General features: G+C 42.4%; 1 protein-coding gene across 1 annotated transcript in view; it reads left to right on the forward strand.

Annotated features, from left to right (window-relative positions):
* The window catches only part of EFHC2 (EF-hand domain containing 2), a 154,622-nt gene that overhangs the window by 63,769 nt on the left and 75,522 nt on the right, over positions 1-15,331 (forward strand). The window contains 4 exon segments of the mRNA XM_089904599.1: positions 1,219-1,246; positions 1,248-1,362; positions 4,227-4,423; positions 7,050-7,180. Coding sequence (XP_089760725.1) covers positions 1,219-1,246; positions 1,248-1,362; positions 4,227-4,423; positions 7,050-7,180 — 471 coding nt within the window.

The raw sequence follows: 15,331 nt of genomic DNA on the forward strand, positions 1-15,331 counted from the left end.
TCCACAGGCATGCTTCTGCTGGCAGACCATAAATAAATTTCTTCCAAGACCAGGCAATCAATTTTGGGAACTTCTGATTCTAGAACTCGATCCCATCTTCATTCTTCTAGACTATTCACGCGCAGAATTCTAAGTGCAAATTCCAATCTATACGGATCTTATAAAAACTTTCTACAAACATTTGAGCACTTAGAATGTAAAAAATGTTGTCTTAGACAATGATTAATAAGATGTAGTCCTTGCTTTCAGAAAACAGACTTGTAAGTAGTGGTGACTTATGATATGGGTGATAAGTGTTACGAAAGGCAGGTCTATCATGTTTAATATAGCATTTCAAAGGGAAAAGGTAAATTTTCCCTTGAAGGGAGTTAGGGGGCTGCTGAGGAACTGGGAGAGTGACTCAGCGAGGAGACGATATGGGGTTTGAAGAAAGAAGAGGAATGGGCATGAGAAAGTGGGCGGTGCAATGGGGAGGTGGCTCTGGGCACCAGCAGAGCACAGCCTCTGGCCTACTCAGGCAGTGAGGCCCAGGTGCTGTGCTTCTTTTGCTGACATGATTGTGATTGTTGACCAGCCTTGTGAGTAGGGAACAACCATGCAATGCAGATGGTTTGAGCAGTGTGTTTATGACATCTGTTTTGGGTACATTTTCCCAATGTGTTACCCTGGACATCAAAAGAGTAAGAGATATTTTAATAAACTGAGAAAATGCCTCTGCATGTAGATTTAGAGCCTTAGTAAGAAGATGGTAGAACTTTTTCAACCTCTGAGAGTTTATGCTACTATCTTAAAACCATAGCGCACCTGGGGGATGGGAGGTGGGTGAAATGGGTGAAGGGGGTCAAAGGTACAAACTTCCAGTTATAAAATAAATAAGTCACGGGGTTGTAATGTATAGCATGATGGCTATAGTTAATAATACTATAGTACGTATTTCAAAGTTGCTGAGAGAATAGATCTTAAAAGCTATCATGACAAGAAAAAAATTTTTGTGACTAAGTGTGGTGACGGGTATTAACTAGACTTATTGTGGTGATCATTTCACAATATATACAAATATCAGATCATTGTGTTGTACACCTGAAGCTAATATAATGTTATATGTCAATTACATCTCAATAAAAAAAACATAGCATACCTTTTGCAGGTTTTTTTGCACGCATAATATGTGGAAGATTACTTGTATAATGCTATAACCCTCGTTTTTCTTCCATTTAGCTACAGCAACATAAGCAATACACTCCGTTTTTTTTGCAAAACTAATCACACACAAATGTGCCGATGTGGAAGGGACGTTTGCTATTTCATATTTTCTCGGTGATGACACAATTTCAGTGTTTGAACCTATGGAGAGGAATTCAGGTAAGAGACATAAGTCTCGTGGCAGTTTCCTCAGAATAATTAACTGTCTCTTCATGTTGAAAGGGACTGTGGTCTGATTTTTATAGCCTAGATGATCTAAGAGAGTGGCTTTCTTTTTTTTTTTTAACCACTAACGTTCATTTTACAAAGATCTCTTAAATGCGAACTCAGACATATAAAATGATAAAAGAGGAACAGTTTTGGTTGGCTCAGGACTGGGGGACTTGGGACATCTCCTTTTGGACACTCTCCCTACTTCCTCCGTGGCCTCTGAGGCACCTCTGTGGCTTCAAAATCATGGTCTGGCTACCACCAGTTCCATGCACAGCTAGCAAGACAAGAAGAACTCTGTATTCTTGATAGTACCACGTACGAAATTTTTGTCTAGCCCTAGGACAAGAATCCCAGATTAACAAATTTAATCTTCAGAGTCTATTTCCCTCCGGCTGTTGAGGCTGCTGCCAAGGTTCCAGCTGCAGGGCCCACGGAGTGCCTCTCTGCAGTAGACTGATAGGGTGGCCATTGCTGAAGAGAGCCATTGATTTTGACTTAACAAATTATGGAACTGTAGGGCTCTCTTCTTTGTCCCAACACGTTCAACATTTTTATCTGTGCCAAAGACACACGTTTGAGAAGAATAATCAATGGTGTGCTGGTTAACCGGCTCTCTGAAAAAATTTTAAAAGCTCTATTTTGTACTGTTTGTCAATTTCCATGAGGCAAGTACCCAAACCATGGCCAATTTCAAGCAACCAACAGTTTTAACAACTGGCTTGCAAAATCCCTTGAAAATTTAACAACCAGCCCTTATGAGCTGGTATGAGCCACTCAGCACACCAATGAATAATGAATAATTTGTATAACTAAGTCAGGGTCCACGGTGATTTGAATAATGAATCAAATCTTAGAATATGAAATCAAATAGGGATGAATATAAAGTCATGCTCTTGAAGGTCAAAAAATCAACTCTCTACATCTAGAATGGGGACGATATGGCCAAACCAATTGCAGCATTCATAAAACAGAAAGGGTGACGGCAGTCAACTATAAGCTTGCTGGTAATAATAGCAGTCCTGATTGAGCACCTACTATTATACTTAGAAGACCTTTATGAGGTTACGTTTTGTGTTAGTTCAGGTCCTCCAAGAGGCAAAACCCCAAGATGAGATTAAATGTACAAGAGATTTATTAGGGGAAATGCTGGTGAGGGAAAATGTGGCAGGAGCCAGAAGAGGCCAGGAGAGCCGTCAGACTGCAGGGCACGTCTGACTCCTGTGAAGGACAGAGGAAAGGGAAAAAGGGGAAGGTGAAAAGGGAATGGTGACTGCAGTGAAACTCTGAGAAAGTTTTGCCAAGGCTGACTGGGAGTCCTGGGGCCAAAGTCACCAGTCGGAGGAGCTCCCATCTTGCAGGAATGGGCCTGCCTTAGTATCCCTGCCTTGCTCAGTCATGTGTTGGCAGCAGCCTCTGGGAAGCGTGACCTCGGCACAAATCTGGGGATGGATTTCAGAACATAGCAGTTGGAGCCTTCTGTCAACTTTGTTCCCCACAGCAGGCAATCTGAGAAGTACATTTTCATGGCCCCCCACAAATATTATTCCCATTTACCAATGAGAATTCAGAGGGGTTCAGAGAGGTTAAATGACTCCTAAAGATCATCCAGCAAGCAAGTGACAGAGCCAGGAGGGACTCCAGCTCTGTTTGGCTGCAAAGGCTATGTCTTTCCACCACCCCTGGTTTCTGCAAGTGGTAGGAGTGTGATGAAGCTGATCCCCAAAGCTCATCTGGTCTCAGCTTTGAAGATTTCAGTTCATTTTCGGTTAGAAGGTAATGGAGTCCCACATTCAACTCTGCTCACTGCTTTCCAAGAGCTCAAAAACCAAATAATACCCAGAAAAGAGCAGAGGAAATGGTGAGAATTCTGGAAAGTAAGAAAAATGAGGCATCGCTAAAAGAAGCAAAGATATTTTGCCTGTAGAAAAAAAGAGTTCAGGGGACTCCCGTAGTTAATCTTCAAATAATTAAGTAAGCTCCTTTCCGGAAATAGTGCATCTTACATTTCATCTGTATGTCAGCAGAAGTATAAGGACAAATAGGTGGAGATAAGCTCAGGTGAGAAATTTTCTACCTGGTACTGTTCAGGCAGGCTCTAAAGATGGTCCTGATGTCCCAGTTTCCAGGATGCTGCTGGGCATATAGCAAGTCCTCGCTAAGTGTTTATTTAAGTGTTTGGACTGGGAAGGGAGTGGGGCGAGAAAAGAAAAGGCTGGAATGCCATGCCACTTTTCTTCTTTACACACTCATCTAGGAAGTCTCATTTCTTCACCCACTGCCTCATTCTTCCCTTAAGTACCATACGCAGTATGAGTTCACAAGTTCACAGCTAAGTTGTATGGTCTGTGTTTGAGCATGAAGTAACTCTAAAGGCAAGTTGTACTGTTCTTTTTTTTTTTTTAAGTCATTTATTTAATTTGTTTGATTTTTGGCTGCGTTGGGTCTTCCTTGCTGCACGTGGGGTTTTCTCTGGTTGCAGCAAGCAGGGGCTACTCTTCGTTGTGATGCACAGGCTTCTCATTGCTGTGGCTTCTCTTGTTGCAGAGCACGGGCTCTAGGCGTGCGGGCTTCAGTAGTTGTGGCACACGGGCTCAGTCGTTGTGGCTCGCGGGCTCTAGAGCGCAGGCTCAGTAGTTGTGGCGCACGGGCTTAGTTGCTCCATGGCATGTGGGATCTTCCCAGACCAGGGCTCGAACCCGTGTCCCCTGCATTGGCAGGCGGATTGTTAACCACTGCGCCACCAGGGAAGCCCTGTATGGTTCTTTTAAGAACAAGACCTACTCATTAACTTTTTTTCTCTTTTTCTATAGGGAATACTGGTGGGATGTTCTTAAAAAGAATTCGTGTTAAGAAGCCTGGACAAGAAGTCTTTAAAAGTAAACTCTCAGAATATATCAAGGCTGAGGAGCTGTATGTTGGAGCCAAAGTGAACGTGAATGGCTACCTATTTCTTTTGGTCAGTGCTGATGTGTATACCTTAAACTACATGGAGAGGAATTCAGATAAGGTGAACTCACTTGGTATAATTCTTGACTCACCTCTCAGCACTCTGCAGTCTGTGTTTTTCTTACTCCAGGCCTTTTCTTCTTCATCTTGCCACCAGTTTTACATTGTGCTTTCACACATGTGGGCATGAATAATGGATCTGCACGACTTGGCCACAGGTCCCGTCACAGAGGCCAGGGCCTGGTCTCCTCTGTTTATATGCTGGGTTTTCCACTGCCCAGCATCATGGATGCCAGGCACAGGCAGGAGGCAGGCCCAAGGTTGAATCAAGTTTCCTGGGTTTTCTGCTGACGTTAACAATGTTTTCAGAAAAAAATTCAGCAATGATCAGAAAGGAAGACAATCTGGTGCCACACACTGTGCTGTCCCAGTTAATTGGCACAGGCCTGCAGAGAAGGCCAAGACCTAAACAAACAGAAACCCCAAGGGAACCTGATAGTTGCTGGGATTGCAGCTTCCCATAACAGGAGCCACCTGAGGCCTAAATGGGACTCCAAGGACAAATTGGCAACAGTGAGCGCCAAGAGTTTTTTCATTTGCAATAGTATGGCACGTGGGTACTATCACTAAAAGTTCCATTATGGCAGTGCCGTTCAGTAAAAATAACATGTTGACAAAATCTTGATTTTTAAGTGTGGACTAGTCCGGTGTGCAAACACGTATATTTCAGAACCATTGCCTACTATTGAAGAATCTATCTAGAAATGATGTATTTAAAAAGTCTGCCTGAAAATAATAATATTTATGTGCCATTTATATAGATATAGTACCAATTCCGTTTCATTTATATGTAAAATGCTCGGGGTAAGTTGCTAAGATCAGTGTCAACTGTGTATAGCACGTTACCCGGATCAGTTTGGGTCCTCTGAGAAGCAGATACCAAGGCAGACTTGGACATGTGAGAGATGTCTTGGGGGAAATGCGTATGAAGGATAAAGGGGGAGGGAACAGGAGTAGGTGGGGAGACTGGGATGTCGGTCTGATCCCTGAGAAAGGACAGGGAAGGAAGGAGGATGGGGTGGGAAGAGCCTCAGACACAGCATAGCTCTGAGAAAGTCTGCACCAGGCCAATGGGGAGCACTGGAGCAAACTAGCTATCGGAGAAATCCCATGTCAGGCAGGAATGGCCCAGCTCTGGTGCCTCCTTCCTGCTCAGTCACTGGATGGTAAGAGTCTGGGGAGAGTGTGGCCTCCGTGGGGTCTCTGAAAGCTGCAGCGCTGCAGTGATCACGAAGGTGCAGCAGCTGGGGGCTGTCCGCTGTCCGCTAACAGTGCTCTTCTCTGCGTGGTCCCTCTTGAGGGCAGGCCTGGGCAGCACCCTCTGGGGCTGCCACGCCATCTCTTCATTTGCAGCGTTAGGAACTTGGGTTAGCGTGACACCAAGAGCCGGTAGCTCTTCAAAAGCACTGAAGTCAGGTGAGATGCTCAATAATAGGGCAGTTAGATTCCTGGAGACCAGCAGGCTTGGCTAGGAAGCCTGACTCCTTAAAAGCTGAGGGGCCTTAGACGTGTATCTTCCCTGAGCTTTGTTTTCCACATCTGTAAAATGGGAGTACCAACAGTGCCTATTTCAGAGAGTTACTATGAAGATCGGATGCGAAAATGTTTTAAGTGCTTAGCTCTGTGTGCCCCATAGCAAGCTCAGTCGGTGTACAATTTACAATAGCTATTGTAACTAGAGCTCCATTTTCAAACACAGTGCAAACCTGTACTTTAATATAAAAAATATATACCATGAATACACACACACACATATATATCTCATATATATATGAGACATAAAGGGCTATTCTCCTTTCAGAAAGATAAAAGCAGTGTAGGACATTATCTAGTATCAGCATCCCAAGTGAAAACTGCATTATCTTAAAACTACCCTTAACAAAGACATTCTAAGCAGAGAAAGATTAATATCAGTCCGAGGAGTCTTTTCAAAAGAGCTAATAGATCCTATCATGGAAACAGATTAAAGGAAATGCAAAAAAGGGAGGGAATGCCTCCCCCTTCCCGGGGCAGAGATGAACTTTATTCTAAGTTACCATCAATGTTTTTCTTTTTGTATTTAGTCTTCTCCTTTTCTAGCTCTTTGCTGTAGTTATTTACAAGCTTATGCTTTAGTGGACTGAATAAGAAGTATTCTTACAGAGTCAGAAGCCAAATCACAGTGTAGGAGACAGGAACTGGAGCCTGCCTGGAGAGTGAGTGTAAGGGGACTGCAGTGCGTGTATCACCTGGTGGCTGACAGTTCTGGGGGCGCACTCTTAAAGATCTGGGGAAGATGAGGGTCCATTTATTTAATTTTGAATCCCCATGCTCTCCATTAGGGTCTCCCAACACGTTGGGTCAATGTCCAAGGGTTAAAGGGAGGAGGCTGAGGTCGGAGTAGTGGTTCTTTTCTGATTCCTGTGGCCCACTGTCCCTTAAGTGCATTTCTCTCAGATCTGGCCCTGTACTAATGTCACTTCTTGTCCTAGAGCCATAGCTGAAGAAATCTTGTCATGTCTTCTCTGTGTTGGTCTCTATGGAAAGACATAGCCAGCTAAGTCAAGGTTCACAGTATGAAGTCTCTTTGCTGGCCACCAGGAAGATTGGACTCCCTATCTTAAATACCTTTCTCTTCTCCTTTCCAGTTTCTTATGAGCAACATTGAACTTGCCCTACAAAAGACGAAACAAGAAGAATCACAATCCAGAGAGCTCAAGCAGGTGTTTACAGCTGCTGATTGCATGCACACGAAGATGGTGGCTTATAATACACTCAGGTAAGCCATATTCTGCTAGCAGTAATCTGTTTTCTCCTCAAGATTGTCCAAAGAACAGAAAGAACAATTTCTTCCCTAGTGTTTCTTTCTTCATTAATTCCCTACCTACTTTTTTGTTTTTTACTAGGAATTGGTATTTCTTTACATTCGTATTACTTTGTGGTCAAGTTTTGCCCATTTCTAGTAAATTTTATGCATTTGCATATAAAAGAAGTTCCTAGGGGAGAACAGAGAGGCAAAGGCATAGTAAGTCAGTTGGGCACATTGTCTTGTGAATCATGCAGGGCATTGAAGGATCAGGGGAATGCCAGGAAGGCTGCATCTGAATGAGAAAGGCTGAAAACAGTGCAGCTAAGAGCACCCCTCTGAAATCTGAGGAATCTAGGAGGGACATCTCCTTAGGAATGCGATCCAGTTGGAAAAGATAGTGGAAACTTCGGCAATTATCAGAGGAAAGGTGCTATGTATGCATCTGTGTGTATGTGTGCTCACACACGTATGTATTTTGAAAGACACAAAAATGTAGAAATCAAGGGGAAAATATATGACAGAGGTTAGAAGTATTATAAGAAATCATGAACAATAAAGATTTTCTCTAAGGTTAAGCTGAATTCTAGGACTGTCCAGTGACTGACCTAGGCAAATTTCCAAACAGCAGAAACACAGGGAAATTCAAATTCAGGGTCTGGTACAATTGTGAGACTTCTTAGCCTGAAAACAAAGTGAATGGAGCGTTCAGGAGAATGTAAATTAAATCACAGATGGAGGACAAAGGGGACTTTCTCTTTAGGCTGAGAATGCTGGCTCCTAAAAACAATAGTGGCTGAAAGCTATATAGGAAACTCAGCTTGATACAGTCAAGATGTGGCTGAGAAATGAAGACGTGAGCCCAGGAGAGGGTGGCAGGGAGGTCTTTCTAACTTTGTGTCTGAAGTTGCCTGTTGCATCAATACCTGGTGACCCGAGCCCTCCATTTGGCCCAGAGTGTCCCCAAAGCTCATTTGTTATTTCAACAAACCTCTTCTGTGCCTCCAAAATATTCTTTTGAGAGCAGCAGTCAGAGGACATATTTTTATTGTTTAGAATTCCCGAGCTTCTGGGATCAATAAGAATTTAAAGTTCTTTGTTATTGTTCATAGCAGTACACGTGTTCATGGCCTCTTGGAAAATAAATGGAGACAGGGTAAAGAGCAGAGACAATTGCTCAGGCCATGGACTAATGGAAAGCAGTGGAGGGGAAAGCGAATTTCCATCAGAAATGAGGGAGTGGTTTCGTTTTATTATTTTGTGTTCTTTTACAAAAGCGTCCATTCTCCTAGTACTCTAGCAGTGTCTATTGGAAACACTTTAGTAAGTTTATGGGGCTTTGGGGGAAGCACTTAGGCCAGGCAGGAGATCCAAGGAGGAAAAGTTGCTCTGCGGCCTGACCCTAATTGTGGGCGGAATAAAGGTTGGCCACACTGTGTGATTGCAGGGTGACCTCAAGGCTCAGAAAGATGATCAGAAAGAACTAGCTCCCAATATTTAGGCCCTCCCCTGGCCAGAAATTCCTTAAGACAGAAATCAGATCAGGCTGTACCTGGTTTGAAAAACCCTTCAGTGGCTTCCAATAAGATCCAAACGTTTTATTGCAGCCGGCAGGGCCTTGAGCGATGCAACTCTATTTCCAGTGTCATCACTTCTTTTCCTCCAGCTCTGTCCTCTGGCCTTGCTGACCGTCAGTCACTTGCTTTCTCAAACACGTCAAGCTCTTTCCCTCCTCCAAGCCTATGCACACGCAGTTCTCTCTGCTCAGAACGTCCACACCACCATCCTTTTCGCGGCAAACCCTGGGACTCATTGTAAATGCTGCTTCCTCCTAGGGGATTTCTTTCTAGTCTACCTAAAGTAGATCACTCACTGTTTTTCTTAGCCCCTTGTTTATATTTTTCATAGCACTTAGCACAACTTGCAGTTAAGTTTATTTAAGTGTGTGTGTGCCTGGGTGTGTCTTCTCCTATTAGAATGTGAGCTTTCTGAGGAGCAGGGTCCTCGACAGCCCTGTTCACTGCCCTAAACCTGGCACCTCGTGCTGGGCTCACTACATATCACAGTTCCTGAACGGAATAATGAGATGCTAGGATTATTCTTGGGGGTTCTGTCTCCAGATGAGAGTGCAGAAGAGGCGTCAAGAGGTCCTGGTCCGTGTGATATGCTTGGTGTCGGGCACTGCGCCATCTGTGGGTCCCTAGTTCATGGTCTTCAGCCCTCTTTTTTGCTCTTCACGTTCTTTCCTGGGCAAAGGCAAAGAAAGTACATAGTCAGTTGTTATCACACCACATCCTAATTTAATTCTGTGCTTGGAGCTTTTACTAGCTAATATTTTTCTTTTATTTCTGTACGTATGTATGAGTGTATATTCTGGCTCCTCTCACCAGAACGTAACCTCTTTGAGGGCAAGGACCTTCTCTTTCTTGTTTTTTGCTTTAAGTTTATCACTTTTCACAGTGCCTGGGTGTGAATATTTGTTGAGTGGCTGCATTTTATCCAGCCCCCACTGCTTTGGCTGTCAGCTAAAGGCTGAGTTCTCCATTTAGTTCCTCATGCTCAGACCGTTTTCCTGAATTATAAATCTGGAAGTACGAATGCCTCCGAGACATCTCCCCTTTGGATGTCCCTAAGGCATCCCCAAATAACTTTCCCTAAATTGACCTCTTTTTCTTCTCCCATAAAGTTGTAGCCGGGGACCCTGTCTTGGTAAAGGCCACCATACTTGTCCCCAGGGCCTGGGCCAGGGTCTACCTTGTCTTTACCCTATCTTCTGAAACATTCTGTAGGTTTATGAATACACTTGTAAAATGTTCCCTTTTCAAATTTGTGCATCGAAGTAGTAGAGTGGGCAGGCAGAGGCAGGACTGCAGTGTAGGCCTCTGGGCTTCACCTCTGTGGCCCTCATTTTCTCCCCTGCTTACATACCTGGCCCTCTCAGTATGTACCTGGCGCCTCAGAGCTCAAGCTTGCTGCTTTGGGCAGCAGTCCAAGCCCCGGGCATTTTCTTTCTTCTCAGAGATTTGCACCGCTTCTCAGGGAAACCTTGCGGACAGGAGCTAATAAACTATCTCTGCATAAGGTACCATGGTTGATAATGGATTACTGGATTAACTTGTGGGCCTTCCTGAGATATTTGCCTCAAAATTGACCTGAAGGAATGCAGGGGCAGGTGGAAACAGAGGGCAGTTTGGGGAGGGAGTGTTTCTCTTCTGCCTTGTGGGGCTAGCTGGCTCTGCCTCTAGGCTGGACCTATTTCTCTGGGACACTTTTTTCATGGTCTGTCAGATTGGCCTGTGACAGCCATGGATTGTTATCGAAGAAAGTGCAGAGAGCCTTTCTCAGAGCCTCGATACCTGACGGGCAGGTTTCAGCAGGGAGCCAGGCAGGGACTAGGCTTGGCAGGGCTAGTGTTTCGTGCAGTTGGGAACATGGGCAGGGTGAGGCTTCCTGATGGGGGCCCTGGACTCAGAACCCTAGGCAACAGCAGCAGCGAGGGCCCTGTGCCAGGGAAGACGTGGCCAGCCCCTCCCTCCGGCCACCTCCCCGAGCCTTGATCTCTCCATCAGAGGTGACACCCGCCCCATGTAGCCTGCATGTATTTTGGTTTTCTGTGTGCTCAGTGCTCACCTCTTTTCCAAGGGCAGGGCACATGCCCAGTTCACCCTGGAGTCTTTCCTAGATACCTCCAGCACCCCGTGTCTCAGGCCTCAGTGAATGTAGTGAATTATTACACCATTCTTCCTCAGTCCCCCATTATCAACTGTGGGATCAGGAGATTTCCTGTGAGCATCGATGTAATAAATTCCAAGATTTACAGCCTCGAGGAAATTTTCGTTCTTGTAAACTTAAAATTCTTCCTGAGAGAGGTAGTATAATGTAGTAAACAGATTCAATTTTAGACTTGTAGGCTTGCATCCAAATCTCAGCTCTGCCATTTGTCAACTTGGTGGCCTTGAGTAAGTTGCTGAGCAATGTTTTCACCTACAAAATGGGGATGGTAATAATACCTACTGCATAGAGCTGTTGTGATGAATAAATCTGATGACGTATGTAAAGTTCTTATTGTAGCACACTGTAGTGCATGGCGGACACTAGAAAATGAAAACCCTTTATCCCAATAGTTGGAATAGTTTGAAATAGTCACCGAAAATAGTAGTAGGAATCTATGTCCTGTTTTCGATATTTCAGTAAGTTCTGTATTTACTCTTGATGAGGTCATTGAAAGCATTCTTTAATAAATGAGGTTGGAAGAAGCCCTTTAAAAACTTGGAGGCCATGAAGGTGGAAAATAAACATCACCGTTGGTGGACCAAGGTTGGGAAACATTAATATAATCCACCCCGTTACTGTCCTTTACTTCAAGGAAGAAGATTATAAATTTAGTGCTTAGAAAATTGTAATGATCTCATCCTGATTAATCTCAGACAGTTATCTCTCCTTTTATGTGGTTTTGCTCTATCTTTTTTTGAACAACTCTGTGTACATTGGTGTTTTTATTGTAAGCCTAACTAACATCTTTTAAGGAAGCCACTAGCCTATGAATCTATATGAACAGAAGGAAAAACCAAGACAAATTCCAAAAGCACTCAAACATGTACTCTCATCTTGAACCAAATAGACACTTTGACAGTGTCCATACCATATCTTTGAGATACGAGCCTCAGCATACATTTTTGAAAACAGCATTTTGAACCTTCCTAAAAGCATTAAATATAAATAAATGTGATGTCATAGAAAAAATGCTGGCCTGGGAATCAAAGAGACCGAGATCTTTGATTTGATTCTGTCACTGCCTGATGGTGTTGTGTGTACTGGTGAGGGCTTAGTTTTTAAAAAGCAGAATCCTCTCTGGCTAGTTAAGCAGAAAAGGAATTTTTAAAAAGGATCCTGGGTGGTTCACAGTATCTTTGGAAGGGCTGGAGCAACAAGCTTGAGGCTCAGTTCTAGGAACAGTGCCCAGAACTGGGCTGTAGAACTTGTCTGATGAGAAAATGGCCTCTGTTCCTACTGCACCACCCACACTCGTTGCTACATTTGCGCTGCTGCCAAGAACTTGATTTTACCACAACCATCACTGCCACTACTTTTGGCAACCTTGTGTCCTTTGCTACCACTGAAAGCTGGACCCCTCTGACACCAAAGGTGGCCACGCCTAGCTGGTTTTCTCTTGTTAATCCCTTCCAAGTCAAGGTCTCATGTAAGCTTCCCCGATTGGCAGAGCCTGGGTCACCAGCATGTTTCTAACTGCAAGGAAGCCTGGGAAATTGAGCTCTGACTTCCATGTTGGGGTGACGGAGAAAATAACATGGTAATTTCCCCAAATATAGATGGGCGATTTAAAAGGTACCCTCTTCATTTGCTATGACGGCAAATCCAAGCCAAGATGAGCCAAACAGGGGGCGTAAAATGTCAACATTAGGAACTGAACTCCTTGTTTGTAAACAAACCAAGCAAAACACTTGCCTGGTTTTAGCACTTCGCAAATACTGTTCTGATCCACCCCGGCAACTAAACAAAATACAGACTCCTCCCCTATATTCCACTACTTTTGCAATCTCTGACACACCTTTCTGAGTTTAAATTGCCCTCAGTGAAGGCATTGGGTTACTTTCAAGTTCATGGATTGATAGCTGGCAATCGTGTTTTGTTTGGTTTTTGTTTAATGTTTTTTAAAATTAAGAGTTTAAACATAAAAGTCTATATTTCTCTCTCCTCTTGAAAAATAGAAACTGGGCCTACATTTCCCCATGTCAACTGTCAGTTGGGGGTGAGTGGCAACTGTCCGCCTCAGACTGTACCTGGTCTCTGCACTCTTCCCCAGTCTCTCCAATTCCTTATTGTCGTATACCTTCTCCCATTTATCTTACCTGCATATCCCAGAAGGTACTTGACGAGGTAACCCTTGGATTAGATAATTTTAAGGTCCCTTCCAGCCATAAAATTCCATTATTTTGTACCCTAGGTATAGTGGAAATAGGCATTTAGGAACCAATTGTGTAAATAGCCCAAAATAGAACTGGAGACTGATTTTTAAATTAGAACCCAAATGTGATTTTATATCTAAAAATCCAAAAGACTCAATTTAAAAATGATTAGAAATATTAAGAATATTTAGGAAAGTAGCTAAATACAAGAAAACTACATAAAAAGCAATAGTTTTACTAGTAATAAACAGGAAATATTATGCAGTGGGGGGGTACTATTCACTATAGCAACAAAAATTATGAAATACCTGGGAATAAATTGGACAAGAAATGTGTAAGACTAAAATGAATACAATTTCAAAATTTTATCATATCTCTGAATGGGAAGACACTATTTTAAAAATTCTAATCTGTCCAAATTAATCTAGATTTGAAGCAATTCTAATCAGAATTTACAATGTGAGTTTTTGTTGTTGCTGTTGTTAGATTTGGTTTTGTTTTGCAGGGTTAGGGGAGAGAAATTGGCTCATTGATTTTGAGGTCCCTCAAGAAAAATCAGGGATTGAAAAAAATGTTGAAAAGGAAGAATATTACAGTCAAGATACTAGAATTTACGTAGTTTATAGATATTTGAAAACACTGTAATATACTAATAGAGGATTAAACTAAAATACCAGTGAAACAGAGTATAGAGCCCGTAAAAGATTCATTTTTATGGACTTTATTATAAGGTACAGAGAAATCCTCAATTCAGTGGACAATGAATGGATTAATAAAGGTTTTAGTGATAATTGATTAGGAAACATTTAATACATTTTAATTTTGTGGTAGGTAGGGCACAGTTTCCAAAAACCATAAAGGAAAAGTTGACTGTATTGACTACAGGAAAATTTTCTATTTCTCTAGGCAAAAAATACTGTAAACAAATTTAAAAGACAAGGGACAGACTGAGAGAAAATATTTACAACCAGTATAAGAACCAGGGGATTGACATTAAGGATTTATGAAAAACTGTAAAACCAACAGACAAAAATGGGTTAAGGACAGGAATAAACAATTCTCAGAAGCAATACAAGCAGCCTTTAAACCTATGAAAAGAAGCCCAATAATCACGCAAGCTGAAACAACAATGAAATATTTCCACCTATTGTATTGGTGACATTTAAAAAGAATAACATAACTGGCTCCAGATGAGCTGTGGGATAACAGGTACTTTCATTTTCTATTGATAGGAGTTTAAATTGGTTCAGCATTTTAGAGGGCAATTGGCAGTATCTAATACTTAGACCCTTTTACCTAGTCATTGCACGTTTAGAAACTTTTTACTCAGAAAAAATTTGACAAGTGGATTGTAATAGATATGTGTGTGTGTCTGTGTGTGTGTGCACACACAATATTTATTGCAGCAAGCTTTGTAATAGCAAAAATTTGGAAAAATCAAATGTCCAACGATAGGGGAGTAGGTGGATAAATTCTACTGCTTTGGTTTAAGACTGTACTATTTAGCCATTAGAAAGAATGAGATAGGCCAAATATGCATACTTGAGAAAATGTTCAATGTGTTAGTCAGGATTGGTTAAGTAATGCTGCAGTAATAGCGAACCCCCAAATCTCAGGGAACTAAATCAACAAAGGTTATTTCTTGTTTACTCTGTGTATCCATTGTTGTTGTCAGAGGGAGCTTTGTTCACAGTAGCCACTCAGGGACTGAATCTGACAGAACAGCCACTACCTTGAATATACCAGAGAGAGAAGAGAGCTTTGGAGGGTCAAGCCCAATAAGTCTCGGCTGGGAAGAAATACATATCATTTACACTCTCAATTCATTGGCCAGTACTAGTCACATGGCTCCACCCATATGTTCAGAGGAAAGAGGGAAACCAGATGTTAGGTAAACAGCACTAATGGCTACCATATATATATCATGCTGTTTTGTAGATAAAGCAAAATTCAGAAGTCTGTATAATATGATCCTATTTATGCCAAAAGTCTAACGGTTATATGTGCATGTATATTTATATAAATAGTTCAGGGACTGTGTATCCTTTGAAGAAATCCTAGCAGGCTGCACACCAAGCTGCCTCATTCTTTGATTTTTTTTTTTTTAACAATGAGCAATTGTAGAAAAAACATTAAAAAGATAAATAAAGCTCAAGCAAATAAAACCAAAAAGCCTGGGCAAAGAGCACTGAGCATT

Source organism: Delphinapterus leucas, chromosome X, assembly GCF_059928025.1.
Source record: "Delphinapterus leucas isolate spDelLeu-1000000601 "Yukka" chromosome X, BTC_Dleu_Yukka2, whole genome shotgun sequence".
Classification (NCBI taxonomy): Eukaryota; Metazoa; Chordata; class Mammalia; order Artiodactyla; family Monodontidae; genus Delphinapterus; species Delphinapterus leucas.